The following is a 21,160-nucleotide window of genomic DNA, read 5'->3' on the forward strand; positions in this document are numbered from 1 at the left end:
CATTATTGCTAGGTCAAAGGGTATGCACAGCTTTATAGCCCTTTGGCCATAGTTCCAGGAAGCCAGAATTTCTAAGAGGCAATGTTCAGACAAGAATGCATTCAAGGCATGGGTAACAGCATGAATAAAGGCGAAGAGATGGCAGAGGTGATATCTCTAAAAGGGAGAGAAGATAGGGCTGTTGAATTCTAGTATTTGGTGGTGTTCATTTGTTTTTCATCCATGTCCAACTCTTCATGACCCCATTTTGAGATTTTCTTGGCAAAGAAAGATCCTGGAGTGGTTTGCCATTTCCTTCTCCAGCTCATTTCACAGATGAGGAAACTTGAGGCGGGCAGGGTGAAGTAACTTGCTGAGGATCACATGGCTAGTAAGTGTCTGAGGCTGGATTTGAATTCAGAAAGATGAGTCTTCTTGACTCCAGGGCTGACTCTCTACCCACTGTACCATCTAGTTGCCCAACTATAGAGTGTGTAAAATGGAGTAATATACAATAAACCTGGAAAACCAGACTGTAAGGGTTTTTATATATAACAAAGAGAAGAATGACTCCTTTTATCCTCGGTGCAGCCACTGGAGCTTTCTGAGTCCCAAGAGTGTTTTGATTAGATCTCTGCTTTAGGAAGCTTTGTGTTGGAGGGTTTGAGTCAGTGCTAGGAGAGAGTGTAGGCAGGGAGACCACTGAAAGTCCAGGGGACAGCTGATGAGAGCTTGTGTGAGTTGGGGACAAAGGGGCATAGGTAAGAATTGTCCTGGAAGTAGAATCAACAACAAAATTGGCTAGGTACTTTATAGCATCATAGATTTTTGAGCTAAAAAAGGACCTAAGAGATATTTTCTTCAATATCTGTTCCCCCGAATTTTACTGATGAGGAAACTGAGGTCAGAGATGCTATATGACTTTGCTAGGTTCTTATACTTAGTGTTTGAGACCATATTTGAATCCAGGTCGAATGCTCCATGGGTGATGCCCTGCTGTCCCTAGAGAGGGAGAGGGAGAGGAGAGAGACATCAGGGATGGCTGAGGTAACCGATCTGAGTGACTCAAAGGATGCAGGTGCCCTTTGTAGAAATAGGAAAGTTTGAAAGAGGAAAGGCTTTGGAGGGAGAGAGATAATGAATTCTGTTTTGTTCATGCTGAGTTGGGAGTGCTTAATAAGTATCTCTTCACTCTATTACTGGGAAAATTGAGTTAGACAGAAAACTGTCTTCTGAGGACAGTGTGAGATAGCACTGAGCTGGACAGATGTGTAAAGGTGAGGCGGACAGCAGATGGTCATTTATTTTGTTTTCTTTTTCTTTAAAAAAAAAATTTCCAATTGGACAAACATAAAAAACTCATGAGCATTTTCATGTAGAAAATAGAATCTAAAAAGGGAGTTACATATGAAACTATGAGTCTCTGTTCCACCTGGCTAATTTATCTTTGGTTTTTTTTTATCATCCAAACAGCAACTTTTTGATCAAATATTTTTCCATGTATCTGACACTTTCTTTTTCAAAGTGGCCAATAATCATAGTTGACATTGAAATGATAACTTTTATCATTTAAACATAAAGCACTCAAAAATATGGTCTCTCACTGAAAGGTGGATGATAACAATTATGTTTCTGCAGTGACACTGAGGGAAGTAAATGAAGGTATGCAGGTAAAAACTTCTCATCCCCTCTGGTGCTCTATCTTGGGGGGTGGTTTGTACCATATGGTCAAAAAGCATTTCTTAAATAGTTGTAGAGGAAAGTCAGCAGGATTTCAAGTTGTATAGTCTAATCTCTTTGTTTTACAGACAAGAAACTGAGGCCCAGAAACCTTAAGTCTCTCTTAACTAAGGTTGTCCTGTGGAAACAAAATTGACTAAACCTAGAGATTCCTCAGGGGACCCATTGTAGCTTTTGGAGGTGGAGAGCCAGCTGATCAGGCCTGTGTTTTAGAATCATGATCTTGGCATTCACCATGGTGTTTTATTATGTTTCTTTGTTTCGTGAATTGCTATGGCCAAAAAATTCATCACTAATGGCTACGTACTCATAATGGGGCTCATCATAGGTCACAGACAGGAGACACTGTCTGTCCGTGGGACTTTACTTAAATCCTTTCTGGTTTGCTAAAATCCTCCCCTGGAGCTTGGATTCAGTCAACATTACCTTTGAGAATCCAAGGTCACTTCCACACCATGAGGAAGTACTGGAGTTAAGACTCTTGTTCAGAGGAAGGATCTCCAAAGGGATTTTCTTTTTTTAAGGATGGGGGTTATCTGAACGTATTTGTAGGTGAAAAGAGAAGGTTAGATTGAATAATGGATTGGACTAGATTAAATAAATGATCGATGAGATTGGCCCCTCGAAGAGTCAAGAAGGAGTGAACTCTACTCGTTGACCTTAACATGTCATTCCTAGTCTGGAGTAAAGAGGTGAGAAGAGGTAAAGACATGCTCTTTCAAGAAATGGTAGATGGGGAAGAGCAGGGCGTTCACAGTAAATGACCTTGCTGCCTTCAACAATTCAATCTATTAGTCAATAGACATTATTTAGGACCTTTCATGTACTAAGTGCTGGAGAAGGCAGCTGAGTCAGCTTCTGAGAGTGAAGGGGGAAAGGGGGAGCATTTATTAAGTGCCACCATGTGGCAAGTACTGTCGTAGGTTCTGGGGGTACAGAAAGAATGAGACTGCCTCCGCTTTTAAGGAACTTGCATTCTTCTGGAGGGATCCAACATGGAAACAGGCAAATAAATATTCCATCTTTCTTGCATACATATATGCACATATATACATGCAAATATTCATTATGTAATACAGTATAATAATTATATAATAATATTTTATATATATAATACACACATAATAATTATATAAAAATATAATATAGCATTATAATTATAAGTATTATATATATTATGTAAGATAATTATATACTTCTATATAAGTATATGTGTACTTATATACTTAAATAATATAGTTATAGTATAGTAAATATAGTACGTATGATATATATACACTGTATATCATATAGATATATTTGTTGTTATTCAGTCATTTTTTGGTCATATCCAACTCTTTGTGACCTCATTTGGAGTTTTCTTGGCAAAGATACTGAAGTGGTTTGCCATTTTCTTCTCATATATATACACATACATATACACACAACGCACACACACACACACACATATATATATACATATATTCACACACATATATGATATATAACCATGTATTTATGCATGGTATTTATTTCGTGTATTGTGATATATGTATATATACCAGTATTGAAGTACAATCCGAGATGAGTAAAAGACTTGCCGAGCAGTGGTGTGGATCCATTAAAGCCTCGACATCACGGATTTTTAATTGAACCAGCCAACCCATTGAGCGTGATTCTTTGTCTTCCTTTAGTAGATCATGAACAGGAGCAGAGAGGGTAAGTGGTGGGCTTCACCCAGAGTTAAGGATTGGGAGATAACAAGTTAAAGGACAAGAATTTTAAGGGTGGAAGAGCAGGCCTTGTTGAAATGATGAAGGATTGTCCCAAGAATTTCAAGTGAGGGAAGTAAAGTCCCAAAGAACCAGTGAATGGGGAGAATCAGGAGGCCTCTATGAAGATGAAGAGGAAGTTTCAGAAGACAGGAGATGGAGGGGGAGGGGGAAGTGTCATTGCATAGAACCCAAGCTAGGCTCCTGCCTCTTCTTCAAGTTCCATCTTGCCCCTAAAGAGCTATTTTTTTAATCTCCTTTTTCTAGTCCGTAGCATGTCTTTGTTTTATTTTTATTTCCCATTCGTGGCAGGTTCTGGGCTTTGGTGTTTGCTTTCATTATACTTACAGGCTTGTGCTCCTCTTCTGTATTCATCCTCTGGGTCCTGCCCCTTGGCCTCCATCCTTTGTATGTCTTCTTTTTAATCTCAGGTGGTTGATGAGTTTCCCCAGTAATGACACCCATCCTTTATTTCTCATGGCTTTGGAAAGGCAAACAAACTTCTCCTGTTCTTTCTTCTTCAAAGACAATATTTATTGAGCACCTACTAAGTGCAGGAACTTTTAGTAAAGGAGATTCATGAGGCACAGACCCTACTATCTTCAAGTAGTTTATAGTCTAGTTGTGGGGGAGAGGTGGAGGGTGGTGTGGAAGGAAATATTCATTCAACTATGACTCTTTATGATCAGTTCTGTGAAGCCTTCATAGAGTTTTTGTGAGATCTTGGTCAAGTCACAATCTCTTTGGGCTTCAGGTTCCTCCGCTATAAAATAATGGTGTTGGATGAGATGACCTGAAAGGTATCTTCTGTCTCTAAATCCATGATCCTATGATGATGCAGTGGAGGGAAAGGGGGTTGGGGGTGCTAAAAAAAAAAAAAAACAAATCATTCAACTTTTAGATCACTTCTACATGTGAATTGAATTGTTGAGAGGAAGGGAGAGGTGTTGTTTTCAGTCATGTCCAATTCTTTGTGACCCCACTTGGACTTTTCTTGGCAAAAGATACTGGAGTGGTTTGCCATTTCCTTCTCCAGCTCATTTTACAGATGAGGAAACTGAGGCAAACAGGGTGAAGTGACTTGCTTGGGGTCTGAGGCTAGATTTGAACTCAGGTCTTCTTGACTCCAGGCCGGGTGGTCTATCCACTCTGCCACCTAGCTTCCCTAAGGGAGAGGTGAAAGATGTGGCAACAGCTCACGTGGAAAAGATCTGAGTTATAGTGAACTTGAGTTCAGTGAGCCAACAATGTGATGCTGGCAGTTCATGATAAATCCCCAGGAAACTTTGTTTTACTATACGATACTCCACTGTCTTGGGGCATTTTCTCAAAAAACAAGAGATATGGAAATAGAACAGAGAGTTAGAGTCATGAGAGCCATGAAGATTCAGATCCCAACTGAGAGGACTGAACAACAATAGCCTCCTACCTCATCCTAGAGTCCCAACTCAAGGGCGCAATCCAAAAGCAAAGACTGCCATTAGCAGTTAAACAGAGTTTCCTCTGAAACTTTTGTTGATTAATGAACCAATGGAATTTCCTCTTTGGTATCAGTCTGTCAGTTATCTCTCATTTATTAAGAAACTATTATGTGCCAGGTATGGTGCTAAGTAAGCCCAGGGGATGCAAAGAAAGGCAAAGGACAGTCTCTGCTCTTAAGGAGCTCAAAATCTAATGGGGGGAGGGTCAGCTAGATGGCCAAGTGGATAGAGCACCAGAGTGGGGAGGACCTGAGTTCAAATCTAGCCTCAGGTACTTAACACTTAGTAGCTGTGTGACCCTGGGCAAGTCACCTAACCCTGATTGCCTCGCCAAGGGGAAAAAAAGTTTAATGAGGGGGAGACAATACGCAAACAACTATGCACAACTAAACTATAGATCGGATAAGTTGGGGTAGTATCAGAAGGAATGCACTAAGATTAAAGAGGACTGGGAATGACTTCTTGCAGATGATGGGACTTTCCCTGAGACTTGAAAGATGCCATGAGGTGGAGAAGAGGAGGAAGAGCATTGTGGACATGGCAGACATCCAGTGAAAGTGCTTGGAGATGGAGTATTTTTTGCAAGGAATGGAAAGAGGGACAATGTCATTGGATGACTAAGTATTTGGAGGGCAGTTAGGTATAGGACTAGATAGGGATGTGGTATGTGTGGTGGGGGTGGGGCACAGGTTAGCCAGGGCTTTGGAAGCCAAGCATAGGACTTTATATTTGATCTTGGAGGTATTAGGAAACCAATGGAGTTTTTTGAAATGGGGGAGAGGAAAATATGGTTGATTTGCATTTTAGGAAAATCAGTCTGACAGCTGAGTGGGGGATGGATTGAAGAGATATATATATATATATATATATATATATATATAAAAAGCAGGAAGACCAACCGGTAGGCTTTTGAAATAGTCCAGGTGTGAAGTGATGAGGGCCTGGGTCAGGGTCATGGCAGTGTCAAAAGAGAAAGGCGGGGAGATGTATATGAGAGGTGCTATAAATGTGGAAACAACAGCCCTGGCAACAGATTGGATATTTGGGGTAGGAGATGAGAGAGAGTGAGGAGGTGAGAACAGCACCAAAGTTGTGAGTCTGGATGACTGGGAAAATGGTGGTGCCTCAGACAGAAGGAGGGAAACTTAGGAGAGAGAGGGATTTGGGCAGGGGAGAACTATGAGTTCAGTTTGGAACATGTTGAATTTCAGATATCTGTGAGGTATCTAGTTCAAGATGTCTAACATCCAGACATAAAGATGTCTAACAACTGCTAATGGAGATGTGAGACTGGAGGTCAGGAGAGAGGTTAGGTCTACACAAGTAGATCTGAGACTCAACTACACAGAAACTCATGGGAGATAATGAGATCACCAACTGAAATGTGGAGAGAAAAAAGAGAAGAGAGCCCAGGACAGAGCCTCCCACTGTTAGTGGTCATGATGTGGATGAAGAGCCCCCAGAGGAGACAGAGGAGAGGTCAGAAAGGTAGAGAAGAACTAGGGAAGGGCAGTGTCATGAAAACCTAAAGAGAAGAGGGTATCAAGGAAAAAGAGACTGATGTACTGTGTCAAAGGTGCAGAGAGGTCAAGAAGAATTGAGAAAAGGCCATTGTATTTAGCAATTAAGAGATCACTATTGACTTTGGAGAGGGAGTAGTTTCAGTTGAATGATGAGGTTGCAAGCCAGACTATAGAGAATTAAGACAGAGTAAGAAGAAAGGAGGTAAAGACACCTGTTGGAGAGGATCTTGTCAAGGAGTTTAGCCAAAAAGGGAGGAGAGATATAAGAAGATATCTAGCCGGAATGGACCTATCAAGGGAAGAGTTTTTGAAGATGGGAGAGATATGGCAATTTTGTAGGCAGTAGAAAGAAATCAGTAGATAGGAAGATAAGGAATATTAGTGAGGGCAAAGGGATGATAGAGGGGGCAATCTGCTGCCCCAAATGGGATGGAATGGGATCACTTGTGCATGCAGAGGGGTTTGCCTTGGCCAGGAGAAGAGTCATTTCTTCATGTGATATAGGAGTGAAGATAGTGGCAGGAGGCATCTGTGTGATGGACCTTATCAGAATGCCCTCAGTTGTCTCAGTGACATGATTCAAGGCTCTCAGCTGGCCCAACAATGAGAGGGAAAGATCCTCCTTAATCACATTATTCAGAGGCATTATACTTCTTGGTATAGCAAAAAGATCCTACTTTGCTTGGCCTCATACCTCAATGTGGTGAGTGGGTTAGTGAATCAATTTTGGAGATACAAAAGGATTGCCTTGTTGTAGTGAGGAGCTAGCTGAGACCATGTCAACATGGTCTCATGATTTTTTTCCAACTTTATTCAGCAGCAGAGTAAGAGCAAAGGCAGAAGCAGATGGTAGGGGTAATCCAAGGCTGGGATTTGGAAAGACAAGATCTTCCACAGGCTAACAGGGAAGGGGCCTGAGGGGAAAAAAATGGTGTAGAGTTCAACTGGTTTATTAGTGTCAAGATGGAGAACATGGGATGACCTCAGACAGAACTGAGGGGTCAAGGAATTGGAGGTTATGTGAGGACCAAGGAGAGGATTTGGAGTTGCAAGGTAGAGACAGAGGTGGACTATTAACAGATTATGATTAGACAAAGGAATTTCAGTTTATGAACATTTATGGGTAGTGCCAAGATTAAGGGTATGACTGTCTCTCTGTGTGTATGCGTAGTCGGGTGAAGGTGTGCATGTTCATCCTTCATTTCCGAAGAAGACTATGCCATCAGAGAAATGATGACATGATTTGCCCTTGGCTTTGTTTTGAGGGAGGGAGGGCTGTGCAGGTCATCAGCCTCACTTCCCCTTCTAAGCCATCTGGGATTCATCAGGATGACTGGAGATGGCCCAGGATGAGACAGTTGGGGTTAAGTGACTTGCCCAAGGTCACACAGCCAGTGAGTGTCAAGTATCTGAGGTGAGATTTGAACTCCGGTCCTTCTGACTCCTGCACTGGTGCTCTATCCACTGCACCACCTAGCTGCCCTTTGGGTGAAGGAAATAGGTCATGGAAAATGAGAGACTGAGAGGTTAGGGTATTTGATGGAGTATCACTATGTGTGTTTAAATCCTCTAATATGAGGGGAGGAGTTAGGAAAGAGAGCATGACTGTGAACCAGGCATGGAATCTGAGGAAGGAAGGAGAATGTCTGTAGACAACAACTACCAGAATCTTGATTAAATGATAAACGTGTATTGAATGGAGATCAAAGGAGTAGAGGTGGGTAGAAGAAGGAGGGTCTGGAAGTAGTCATGGGGAGCAAGGAGTGATCCAACAGCCCCACCACAACCAGAGAGACTGCTTCAATGAGCAGAAGTGCATCCATTGCTGGAAAGGGCCACCAAGGAAGCTGTGCAATCAGCAGGGAGCCAGATCTCGGTGATACGGAAAGATGAAAAGAGCAGGTAAGGGAAAGGCTAGAGATGAAAGAGTGTTTGGGATCTATGAGCAGGAATTCAAGGGAGCACAGTGGAAGGGGTGAAAAGCTTCAGAGGGAGAGGCTAAGAAGAATGGGAATAAGGGAGTGGCCAGTGGAAAATAGGCTTTGAGCATCTGTCAGAGGTTCTTATCTTAGGGTCCATGGATAGCTTTCAGGGGATCTGTGAACTTGGGCAGGGAAAAACCCAATATCTTTATTTTCACTAACCTCTAAGCAAAATTTAGTATTAACCACTTATTTCAAAGCAGTATCCTGAGAAGGGATCTATTAGGTTTTACTAAACATCCAAAGGACTCCATGGTCCAGAAAAAGTTAAGAAACCTTGTTCTAAGTGAAAGAAAAGGACAGAAAAAAAACATGACAGCATAAGCTTCTCATCAAGGCTTTCCTTGTTCCTAGAGTAGATGGTGAGGGTTTTTTTAAAGTGCAGGGCGGGAAAAAGCCACAAACTCTCAGGGTTAGAGGAAGACTTAGAAATCCGAGAAATCATTGACCCCAACCCCTTCATTTTACAGATGGATGGGAAGAGGTTTGACCGTGAACCCACAAGGAATAAGTAGTAGAATTGGGATCGAGAAGTAGCATGCTAAGTGGCTAGAGCTCTGGGCTTAGGGTCAAGAAGGCCTGGGTTCAAATCCTGCCTCCACTATTTCTTCACTGAATGACCTTGAGGAAGTACCTGAGTAAAACAAGGGGGTTGGACTCATAGCCTCTTCTGTCCCTTCCAGCTTCAAGGCTCTGTCTGATCTTTTGACTCCATCCAAAATCCTCTTTCTGTCTTTTTCTATTATACCCTTCTCCCACCCCTGCCTCTTTTAATACATTTATGCTTTAAGGAATTGCTATTTGAGCTCTAAGTGTTAGTAGCATAAAAATGAACATAAATCAATTTGTGTCTGAATTTACTCTCAATACTCCCTGGGGACTTGAGGAAATGTCATTCCCCCCCCCCCCCTTTTTTCCTACCCAGTAAGCTGTAGAAACTCTACATTATTTTACATCCTATTAAGATTTTTTTTTTGTCTGATTTTTGAAGAGGACATTTATTGCCTACAAAGGCATGCATGATCTAAGGCAATCATGCCCGTTAGGAACTAACAGAATGTTGTTGTTATTTTTTAAATAGCTTTAAGACCATTTAAAGGAGCTAAGATCACTAAGGCTCTGTCCTGAGTAGGCGATTTATATTCATTTTTGTCTTTGGGAAGCCCTCCGACATTGCTGTGCAGTCATTACTTCCAATCTGTCCAAAGGGAGACCAAGTCCCTGGAATTGAAAGAGACGCATGCATGAAGCCTCATTGAGAGTCAGTGGAGGAACTGACATGGCTTAGGACCACAAAGCCTTGTGTTTGGGATCTAACATGGGAGGCCATTATGGAGCCTGGTGTGAGTCATGGACTCCAGTTAGTCTATTGAGGAAAGCTCTTGGGCAGTAGGGCTGGCAAACTGAGGAAAAGGGGAGATAACAAGATTATGGTGGGGAAGATAGGATGGAGGTAGTTCAAACAGGACTGTAGGTGTTCTCCTATAGGAAACCTAGTACCTGAGACCAATAGAATCATAGATTTCTAAACCAAAAGGGACCCAGAGGAGCATATGTACCTCTGCTTTTTTCTGTCAATATTTTTGCATTGATGACTTGGCTCAAGATTTGGGACTCAGAAAACTCTTTGTAACCGATGTGTATTGTAGAACTAATGTTGGGCACAAGGACAGAATTGGTTGTTGTTTGGCTGTTTTCAGTCATATTTGACTCTTTGTGGCCCCATTTGGGGTTTTCTTGACAAAGATATTGGAGTGGTCTGCCTTTCCTTTTCCTCATTTTATAGATGAGGAAACTGATATCAAAAGGGTTAAGTGACTTGCTCAGGATCACCCAGCAAATAAGTGTCTGAGGCTGGATTTGAACTCAGGTCTTCCTAACTCCAGGCCTGGTGCTCTATTTATTATGCCGCATTTTATATGATTATAATTTCAAATGGTACAAATTCAAAAACATGGGACTACACAGATTTGAACTCAGGAAGATGAGCCTTGCTGACGCTAGGCCAGGTGATTTATCTACTGCACTACGCAGCTGCCCCCCGTGGTAACCCTGGGCTTAATTAAGTCACTTAACTTCTTTGGGACTCAGTTTCCTCATCTGTGAAAGAAGGGTGTTTAGACTCAATGACCTATAGTGTCCCTTCCAAGTCCATCCTGTAAAAATATCTTTTTGGACTAAAAAAATCTTTAGAGTTCCTTCCAGCTCTAGAATTCTGATAGGATTATTATAAAATATTCTTTATCTATTCACCAAACCAATTTCCCCTCAGGACCTCCATGAGATAAATTCTTGTTTGTCTAGTTCTGCTGCCCGGGGATATAATGAGGATAAAATGAGATAAAGGGCTTTGCAAACCTCCTTCAGGTTGCTTTTTCCCTTGTAAAAATTTAAAGTACATTTTTTTTTCTTTTTGACCAAGTCTGTGATGTTAGTGGTATAGGGAATTCCAGGTGAGGAAGTCCCTCCAGCAATACAGATTGATGCCTTTTCTGTGACTTCTAGTCTTAGAGAGTTAAGTGATGTTCTCAGGGTCACCAACTGGGATCTGTCAGGCTGCTGTCAGTTGTTTCAGTCACGTCCAACTCTCTGTGACCCCATTTGGGATTTTCTTGGCAAAAATACCAGAGTGGTTTGCCATTTTCTTCTCCAACTTATTTGACAGATGGAGAAACTGAGGTGCATCAGGGTGAAGTGACTTGCCCAAGGCCACTTAGCTAGTAAATGTCTGAAGTTAGGTTTGAACCCTGGTCTTCCTGACTCCCACTGAACCACCTGGCTGCCCCAGTCTGTCAGGCTATCAACAAGCATGTGTGCCTGTTGCCTTCCTCCACACTGGGGATGTGAAGACAAGAGTCAGCCCCTGCCTCAAGGAACTTATGTTCTAATGGGAGAGGGAAGGTTGTCTCAAAAGTCTTTGGGTAGCCTGAAGCTTTGACAGGAGATTTTTATATCCTTTTAACACAAGGTTTTCTGTTCAATCCTCAAGGTGAGAGGGAGTCATTGAAGTTTGATTGCCTCCAGTTTTGTTGGTCTTATTGGTATAAAGCGTTTGTATGTTATTTACCTATTTCCACCTCCTCTACTTCTCTCCTGACCCTCCACCCCCAGGGGTTCCTTAAGGTCAGGGAGTATTTCTTTTCCTTCTGTTTTTGCCTTTCTTTATATCCCCAGAACTTAGCACAATGGTAGACGCTTAATAAATGCTTATTGATTGACTATTGAATAGGGAGGTGACATAATCATAGATTATGGATCCTTAGGGTTTCCATGAAACCCCTAAAAATCCTGCGAAAACAAGTCTTGGTGCCAAGCCTGGAGTCATAAAGACTCATCTTTCTGAGTTCAAATCCAGGCTCAGATACTTTCTAGCTGTGTGGTTCTGGGCAAGTCATTTAACCCTGGTTGCCTCAGTTTCCTCATCTATAAAATGAGCAGGAGAAGGAAATGGCAAACCACTCTGGTATCTTTGCCAAGAAAACCCCAAATGGGGTCACAAAGGGCTGGACGTGACTGAAACAACTGAACAACAACACAGGTCTTGGGTGGAAAAAAGATGGCTCCTATATCTGTAATGAATGTAAAGCCTTCTGCTTGCTCAATACATCACTTCCCAACTTTTCTGGTCACAGCTCAACACTGTGAGGGGAATATGTAGCCTCATTCACTTTAAGAAAAGGGGGCTGGGGGAGGGCAAAAAGTAGTTGCTAGCTTTCCCAAATTTACTGTGAAAATTTCCCTCATAGCCCTTTTTTTTTGGAGTTCGACATAACATAATTTTAAAATATTTATGTGAACATATTTTCCTTTGGAATAGGCCTGATCTGCAATGATTCCACTTTTTTTTTTCTGGTTTTGTTTTCTTACTTTTATCCCTGAAAAGAAAAAATTATGGGAAAAAAGATTAATGGTAATGCAGTGTGATATAGTGTTTGCTAATAGGCTGTCAGAGGTATTGCTAGGAATTACAAAGGTTTGTTTCGCTTATGAATTCAATTATCCAATAGGCTTTGAAATATGGTGTTTGCATCCTTTCAGGCACTCAATGCTGTGTTTGAGAAAATCCCAGAGAATGAGAGCACTGACGTCTGTCGGAGTATTGCCGTCAACGTTCTAGACTGTGATACTATTGGACAAGCCAAGGAGAAGATCTTCCAAGCGTTTTTAAGCAAGAATGGCTCTCTCTATGGGCTCCAGATCAACGAAATTGGCCTGGGTAAGACTGGGGGGAATAGAAGAGTCTTCCCCTTTTTTCTCCTCTTTCCCCTTTCTTTCCTAGACATATATTGTTGTGGAGAAGGGTTGGCTGAAAGCAAGAGTAAGTCAATCATTCCTTTTGGAGCCATATGGGATAAAGAGAATTTTTTTTAAAAAAATTAATATTCTCTATAACATCAAGTTCTCACGTATCTTCTGGGTTGCATTTGTTTTACATTGAAAAATATAAATGGTAAAAGCACTCTGCAGGCATTTCATATGTGTGTCTTTGATGGGTCTGTTGTGACATTGGGGGCTGAGCCATTATTAGCAGGTGTCTCAACTCTATCCAGTTAGCACCATTGTTTTAGGGAAGGGCATTCTGGGTTTTATTTTCCTTTTTTTTTTTTCTTTGTTAATCTCATACAGCATTAAGTATCTTTTCTGCCTTCCTCCTACATAAAGCAGCATCTGCTGTGAATTCATTTTGGGGCTCTTATTGGTACACTGAAATCAAGAACATATGCGTGAGCAAAGTAACCGGGACCTACTTCCCTCAAATATTCATAAACATTTTTAAGTTCATCTCTGTGTGGCAATCCCCAAGAGACTGCCAGAGGATTTTCAAGGAGATAACGGATAATAGGGTAGAGAGGAAGGAAGGCTAAGAAACCATAGCTGCAAGTAGTAACAAGTTTCATCTCCTCTTTGGATACAACTACAGTGCTTTGCTAAGCAGATAATATTAAAAAAAAACAAAACCTTAGCAATCTCTCAAGCTGCATCACAGACAGCAAGATTAGTCACAAGCCTAGTCATGGGGGCTCCTGGGTAGCATAGGTAGCTTGAGTGGGTCCCAGCTGAAAAGGAAATAGGGTAGACAAAAAAAAAAATCTGACCATGGCAGAGGCTGCATAATATACATATGTGTATGTATATGTGCATATATATATATTATCTATTTAATACACACACACACAGCCATGTCATACCTGGCCTCAGAATCAATGAGTCAGTCAATGAACACTAATCTAATGCCCATGCTATGCCAAACACTGCGAGATAGAAATACAAATAAAAACAAAGACAATCCCTGTCCATAAGGAGCTTTCAATCTATTAGGGGGAAATAACCCACAAAACTTATGTACTCACAGTCAGGTCTACCTGGGTTTCAGTCCTGACTCTGACCCATACTGGCTACATGACTCTTTTAGTTTCATTTAGTTTCTCTGTGTGTCAGTTTCAGTATCTGTCAAATGGTGGGGTTAGATCCCAGTGGTCCCATAGGTGCCTTCCAGTACTAAATCGATCATACTTTAATCCTCTGTTTTAACCCTTCCATGTCTGGGACAACTCTGTGCCTCTAGGTTATAGAAGATGTGCCAGTCTGTACTTGGAGAGGAAGTTATCCCAACTGGAGTTCTCTCTAACCAATAAAATCATAAGACTTGTTCCAAAAGAAAAGAACAGAAAGAAAATCAGGCCTCGAGCCTGAAGGAAATACACTATTCCTTGGTCCTCTTTTCTTTCATAGATCCCTAACGTTTTAGAATTGGAGAAGATTTTAGACATCATCTGGTCCAACGCTCTCTTTTATAGGCGAGGAAACGCAGACCAGAGAAGTTAAGCAACCCTAATCTTAATTCCGAGGTCACGTAAGGTCATGCTGCTAGACGGTAGTGGAGTGGATGCTAGAAGCCAGGTCACCCACCTCTCATGGCTGGGCTCTTTTCATGATTGATTTTTGTATCAGAGCGTCTGGTTAGAGCATGGCACTCAGGAGGATCATAGGATTTAGGACTAGGGAGAACCTCCAAGAATACCTGATCTAGTCCTCTCATTCACAGCTGAAGAAACTGAAATCCAGACAGGTGAACACACGTGTAGGTATAAGTAACAGAACCAAGACTGGAATCCAGTTTCAATTTCAGTACCATACTTTTTTCCAAATATTTAAGACTAAGAGAGTCTTTCTTCCCCCCACCCCCCAAAACTCCCTCCCACTGGACCTATGATGTCATTATTATTGGCAGATTCCAGTGAGGAAGCGCCCTCTGTCTATCTAAGAGAATTGTCTGGGCCACTAGAGGTAGTGAATTTCTTAAGGCCAATATGTGTCAGAAGTGGACTTGAACCCACCGGCTCCCTATCTACTACCTCCTAGCTGTTTCTCAGTGTCCACTCAGCACTGCAAAAAAGAAAAAAAAATGTACCAGTGCCCCAAGGTGCACTCTGATTTTTCTTTATTTACGTCAGCTTACAATAGAGCTGACACAGGGAGCATGGGAGAGACTGGATGACTCAGTGCAATCCATGATATGAGCAAATAGACTTGCAGATTATGGTGGTGCCATAGTGCACAGACCTCCAGGCCTGGAGTCAAAAAGATTAATCTTTCCAAGTTCAAATCTGGCCTCAAACACTTCTAGCTGTGTGACCCTGGGCAACTTAACTCTATTTGCCTCAGCTTCCTTATCTGTAAAATATGCTGGAGAAGGAAATGGCAAGCCACTCCAGTATCTTTGCCAAGAAAACCCCAAAAAGGATTACAGAGAGTCGGACACAATTGAAAAAAGCAACTGAACAACAACAACCACTAACACAGCACATGTTGAGCTCCTATATAGAGGACCCTATAGAGTCCACTTATAGAGGACAGGTCAATACTATTATCTTTACACCCTCGTGAATGAATGAATGTAAAAGCACTTTTTAAGCCCTTACTGTGTGCTAGGTGATGAGCCAGATGCCAGAGATAAAAATAAGAAAAAAAAAAAGAAAGATTGTCTCTGACATCAAGGAACTTAACATTCTTTTTTTTTTAATTTTTTTAAATTAAAAAAAATTTTTGGTTTATTTATTTACTTTTAGTTTTCAACATTCATTTCCACAAAATTTTGAGTTCCAAATTTTCTCCCCATCTGTCCCTCCCCCTACCCCAAAATGCCATGCATTCTGATTATCCCTTCCCCAACCTACCCTCCCTTCTATTACACCCCTCCCTTCAGAGCAGCTAGGTGGTGCAGTGGATAGAGTACCAGTGTAGGAGTCAGGAGGACCTGAGTGCAAATCTCACCTCAGACACTTGATACTCACCAGCTGTGTGACCTTGGGCAAGTCACTTAACCCCAGTTGCCTCATCCTCGGTCATCTCCAGTCATCCTGATGTGTATCTGGTCACTGGATTCAGATGGTTCTGGAGGAGAAGTGAGGCTGGTGACCTGCACAGCCCTCCCTCACTCAAAACAAAGTCAAGTGCAAGTCATGTCATCATTTCTCTGATAGCATGGTCTTCAGCAATGAAGGATGAACATACACACACACCCCTCCCTTCAATTATCCCCATCTTCTCTTTTTTCTTGTAGGGCAAGATAGATTTCTATACCCTATTGCCTGCCTATATTTCTTATTTCCCAGTTGTATGCAATAACAGTTCTCAACCTTAGTTCCTAAAACTTTGAGTTGCAACTCCTCTTCCTTCCTCCTTCCCCACTCATCTTCACTGAGAAGGAAAGCAATTCAATATAGGCTATATATGTATAGTTTTGCAAACTACTTCCATAATAGTCATGTTGTGAAAGACTAACTGTATTTCCCTCCATCCTATCCTGCCCCCACTTATTCTATTCTCTCTTTTGACCTTGTCCCTCCTCTGAAGTGTTTACTTCTAATAACCCCCCCTCCCATTTGCCCTCCCTTCTATCATCCCCCCTACCCCTCTTATCCCCTTCTCCCCTACTTTCCTGTAGTGTAAGATAGATTTTCATACCAAATTGAGTATGCATATTATTCCCTCCTTAAACCAAATGTGATGAGAGTAAGCTTCACTTTTAAGGAACTTACATTCTTTTGTTTAATTTACTTTCCTGAATTTAAACATTCAACTAAAATGAGCATTTCCTTTTTTTCCTTAATAGTATTAAGGAAAATAGTATTTTAGTATTATTCATATTATGATATGTAGTATTATTAATATAGCATAGTATAATTGTGTGTGTTGTCCTTCGTCCTTCATTGCCGAAGAAGACCATGCCATCAGAGAAATGATGACATGACTTGCACTTGACTTTGTTTTGAATGAGGGAGGGCTGTGCAGGTCACCAGCCTCACTTCTCCTCCAGAGCCATCTGAATACAGTGACGAGATATGCATCAGGATGACTGGAGATGACCGAGGATGAGGCAACTGGGGTTAAATGACTTGCAGTGTAACACAGTATTAAAATAGTATTTTTTATTTTTTTACAATTATATGTAAAGATAGCTTTCAACATTCATTTCTGTAAAATTTTGAGTTCAAAATTTTTTCCATCCTTCCTCCCTTCCCAAGATGGCAAGCAATCTGATATGCTATACGTGTACAATCATATTAAATGTATTTCCACATAAAAGCAGCATTTCCTGATGCACTGTGGAACAGGAGAGGATTGTACATGAACAGTGAATGACTTACGTGAGTGCTCATGTTCTCAGTGAATGCAACAGTACGTTTAGGGGAATGGTGACCAGGGAAGTGGGGAATCACTGGATGGGTGTGTCAATGTCTAGGCAGTCAATCCACAGCCCTTTCCAGAGGTAATGGTATGCTTACCATATGCAGATGTTTTTGTTCTTCTTACACGGGGTCATAGATATATAGATGTAGAAATGGGAGTGACTTCAGAAGTCTTCTAGTCTCCATCCCTCATTTTACAGATGGGAAAACTAAGATGGAGAGGTGCCCACAGTCATAGGGGAAGACCTGGGAGTTTGGACTCAAGGTTAACTGCTTCTAGATCAGACATTGTGTCATAGACCCCTTGGGCTGTCTGTCTAGTGGAGCTGTTCTCAGAACAGTGTCTTTAAATGCATAAAATAAAAGATATCCAATTGCAAAAGAAACCAACTATAGTGAAAATAAAGGTCATTTTTCCCATTCCAGTTAAGGTCATGGACCCTTGGGGGTCCTTAGACCTTACGTTAAGAACTCCTGCCTTATGTCCAGTTTTCTTTCCAGTGTATCACAGTAGAAGTATGACCAGGATGGGGAAGGTCACCACTGGTCAGTGTGGACAAATTTTTGCAAACCTGTTAATGTTCCAAACTCTAACTGAGCCTCCCCTGAAAAAAAAGATAGAAATGGATCCAGTGCAATTCTCCATAAATCACACCCCAGCTGAGTTTCAGAAACTGTAGTATCACATTTTTTTTTTCTGAATGGTCTCAAGGTGTGTGTTTAAGGTATAGGAAGGTGCATAGGGACATTCCTGAGGTCATGGTCTCCTTCAAAGAGCCCCAAGGCCTATAATACCTTCCCAAAAGAGCCACACTCCTAATACAAAGACTACGGTAAATGTTATCTCCAAAGGGAGAGTTGTGCCAGTCCAATTAATCCTCCTGTCTTCAAATGGATGTTTTTCACATTTTTTGCTTCAGTTCTTATTTGCTCATAAATAAAACTCTTGAAAATGAGAGGGAAACGTTTCATGTGAGTGGTTCTTCTCATTTGGAATTTTGAAAGAAGGGGAAAAAATGATTTTTGTATCTTTCAGAGCTCCAGCTGGGTACACGGCAGAAAGAACTCTTAGACATAGATAGCTCTTCCGTGATTCTGGAGGATGGAATAACCAAGCTAAATACCATCGGCCATTATGAGGTAAGAACACTGGCTTCATTTACTCCAGTAGCATTTGGGCATCAGGCATCCTGCATTCATTGTCCCATGTGGTCCTCTCTACAAACTGGGAAGTTGGCTGTGCAAATTACGTTTTTTGTATTACTGATGGAGAAACTGAGGTACAGTGTCATAGATTTAAAGCTAGAAGGGAGCGTGTGCGCACACACACACACACACACGCACACACACACACATGGGTTTGGGGATTCTTCATTTTTCCTCATCCTTGGTCCCTTTCCAATCTCCATCAGTGGTGATCTTGAGAGTTCTTAATTTATCAATAAATGCCTACCATGTTCCAGGCACTGTTGTAAGCCCTGGGGGGATATAAAGACAAAAGAAAAATGGTCCCTGTTCTTAAGGAGCTTATATTCTTTTTGTTTTAATTATTATCATTAGGAACCTCACAAATATCAACAAACCTGAGTATTTTCTCATGCAAAGAAAAAAGAGAATTGCACATAAAATACAGATTTCTATTATATACAGCTCATTTTAAAGATATACGTTTAATTTTCAGTTGGTACTTCCAACACTTCCCTACATGACCCCAAGCTTCTTTTCCATCTTTTCTGAGTTTTTTGTTTCATCAATGTTCTTTCTATTTTTTACATCACTCTCACTCCCCACCACTTTCCCATTCCTTGCATATGCCAAAACAAAAAACAAACAAAAAAAACCTTTCTTTTAACAAAATATTCAAGCAAAACCAACCCTTGTTGTTGGTAATCATTGGCCATGGATAGTATTTTGTTGGAATGTGGACGTCTCATTCTGTACCTCTAGACCATCTCTTGCTTCATCATCGCTCTTGGAATCATAGTTGATCATTGAGTTGGTGAGAGTTCGGAAGTCCTTCACAGTTGTTTCTCTTTACGATGCTATTATCATAAATTGTTTTATAAATTATATGTGTATTATAAATTGTTTTCTTGGTTCTCTGAATTTCACTGTCTCAGTTCATTCACATCTTCCCAGGTTTCTCATTTCTTATGGCACCATAATATTCCATTGTATTCATATACCATAATTTGTGAAGTCATTCTCCAATGGATGGGACATTCACTTTGTTTCTGGTTCTTTCCTGCAACAAAAAAGAGCTGCCATAAATATTTTTGTACATATAGATCCTTTCCTTCCTTTTTGCATCTCTTTGGGGATGAAGTGAGGGGGGGAGAGGGTTAGTTTAGTCACTTTGGGACAATAGTTCCCAATTTCTTTCCAGGATGGTTGGAGTGATTCACAACTTCCATTCTAACAGGCATGGAAGAGATCACATCTCAGATAACTATCATAGGAATATAGAATGTTAGTCCAGGAGGAATTTTAAAGATCATCTTTAAGGTCAAGACCCCTCATGTTTACAGATAAAGGAGCTGAGGCCTAGAGACAGGGGAATGGCCTTAATACTACTAATTAGTAGCAGAAGCAGACCCAGGTCCTCCTGACTCCCCAGAGTCATACTCTTTTCTCTGTGCCTTCCTACCTCTTTAATTCACATTTAGGAGAATTAAGCACTGGATCACATGAGCTTATAAAAAGTATTTTTATAGATTATATCATTAAATTATTTAATGAATTTTTATGGAAATAAAATATATATTCGTATATATTCCAGCTTCTCTGGATATCTGAGTTGCTTTCTGATAGGTACCATTTCATCAGCGGATTATAATTGCTTCACAGACTGGCTTACCTAGCTAAGAAATTAGTTGCCGTGTGCAGCGGCCTTCTCCTAGGTCAGTGTATGTAGGTGGTATTTTCTTCAGATGTCAGGGAGAGGGGCCCTTGGCAGGGGTCACACAATATCCAGGGTGAAGTTTTGTTGGCTGGTTTCCTTAAGGGTCTGCTTTTGTCCCTCGGGCCCAGGCAGCAAGCTGGCGTGTCCAGAAGTCACAAGGCCTGGCCTGCTGAGAAATGCCTCGCTTCTTTCTTTTTGATTGATTTGTTTGACCTGTACAGCTGTGACAATGAGAGTGATGCTAGCATCAGTGAGTCTCTCTGCCTGGCATGGTAACTATGTCCTAATGGGCACAGGCACTCTAGGAAAGAGGCCGATTCCACTTATTTTCGTTAATTGAGAAAGACAGAACAAGCAACCAGAGCAGGGAAAATGAAGAACCGTTGGAGCTGTCAGCAAGGCAAGAGTAAGACTTGTCAGGAGAGATAGAGAATCAGTCTTCACTGGAGACAGTGGCCATGCTAGACACCTATCTGCTTAAGGACGATAATGAAATTAATCCTGCCTCCAGCCACTTCCCGTCCAAATGATTTATTGGCTTTATACCAGAGTATTGCCGCATAGTAGTAATAAATGACAAGACTGGAACTCGAGGGCTAAAGAGTTCTCCTCAGGTTTTTAAAACCCATGCTAGAGAAACTCGGAGCTCGAAGGAAGCCTCAGAGGTCACCGAGTGGCCATCCTTCCATACTGGACTGGACCAAAGTTATCACAAACAGAGGAGAGACCACATTGTTTCCTCATTTCAAATTTTATTTGGTTTTTTTTCCCCCCAATCAACAAATATTTTGTTTTCTCTCCCTCTCACCTAATACACACTGGAAAAAGAAAAGAAAAGAAAAATGAAAACTTTATAACAAATAGGCACATCAAACAAAATAAACTCCCATATTGGTCATGTCGAAAAATGTGTCCCATTTTGCATGTTGGCCTATCACTTCTTCCAGGAGTTAAGGGGGGCAGGGAACGCAGGTAATGTGTTTCAACATTAATACTCTGGAAATCTATACTATTTCTTTAAAATTCCATAGAGAAAGGTATTTAGCAAACTCTTAGAGTTTCTTTCCATATATACTAGTATAATAAAATAGTACTTATAATATATTTAG

At 41.1% G+C, this 21,160-nt stretch overlaps 1 protein-coding gene across 1 annotated transcript in view; it reads left to right on the forward strand.

The window, feature by feature from the left end:
* PLXNC1 (plexin C1) overlaps positions 1–21,160 on the forward strand; it is a 223,545-nt gene that overhangs the window by 172,607 nt on the left and 29,778 nt on the right. The window contains exons 23-24 of the mRNA XM_072655595.1: positions 12,495–12,672; positions 18,186–18,289. Of these exons, the coding sequence (XP_072511696.1) occupies positions 12,495–12,672; positions 18,186–18,289 (282 nt within the window). The remainder of the gene's footprint in view (positions 1–12,494; positions 12,673–18,185; positions 18,290–21,160) is intronic.

The sequence above is a fragment of the Notamacropus eugenii genome, chromosome 3 (assembly GCF_028372415.1).
Source record: "Notamacropus eugenii isolate mMacEug1 chromosome 3, mMacEug1.pri_v2, whole genome shotgun sequence".
In the NCBI taxonomy this organism is placed as follows: Eukaryota; Metazoa; Chordata; class Mammalia; order Diprotodontia; family Macropodidae; genus Notamacropus; species Notamacropus eugenii.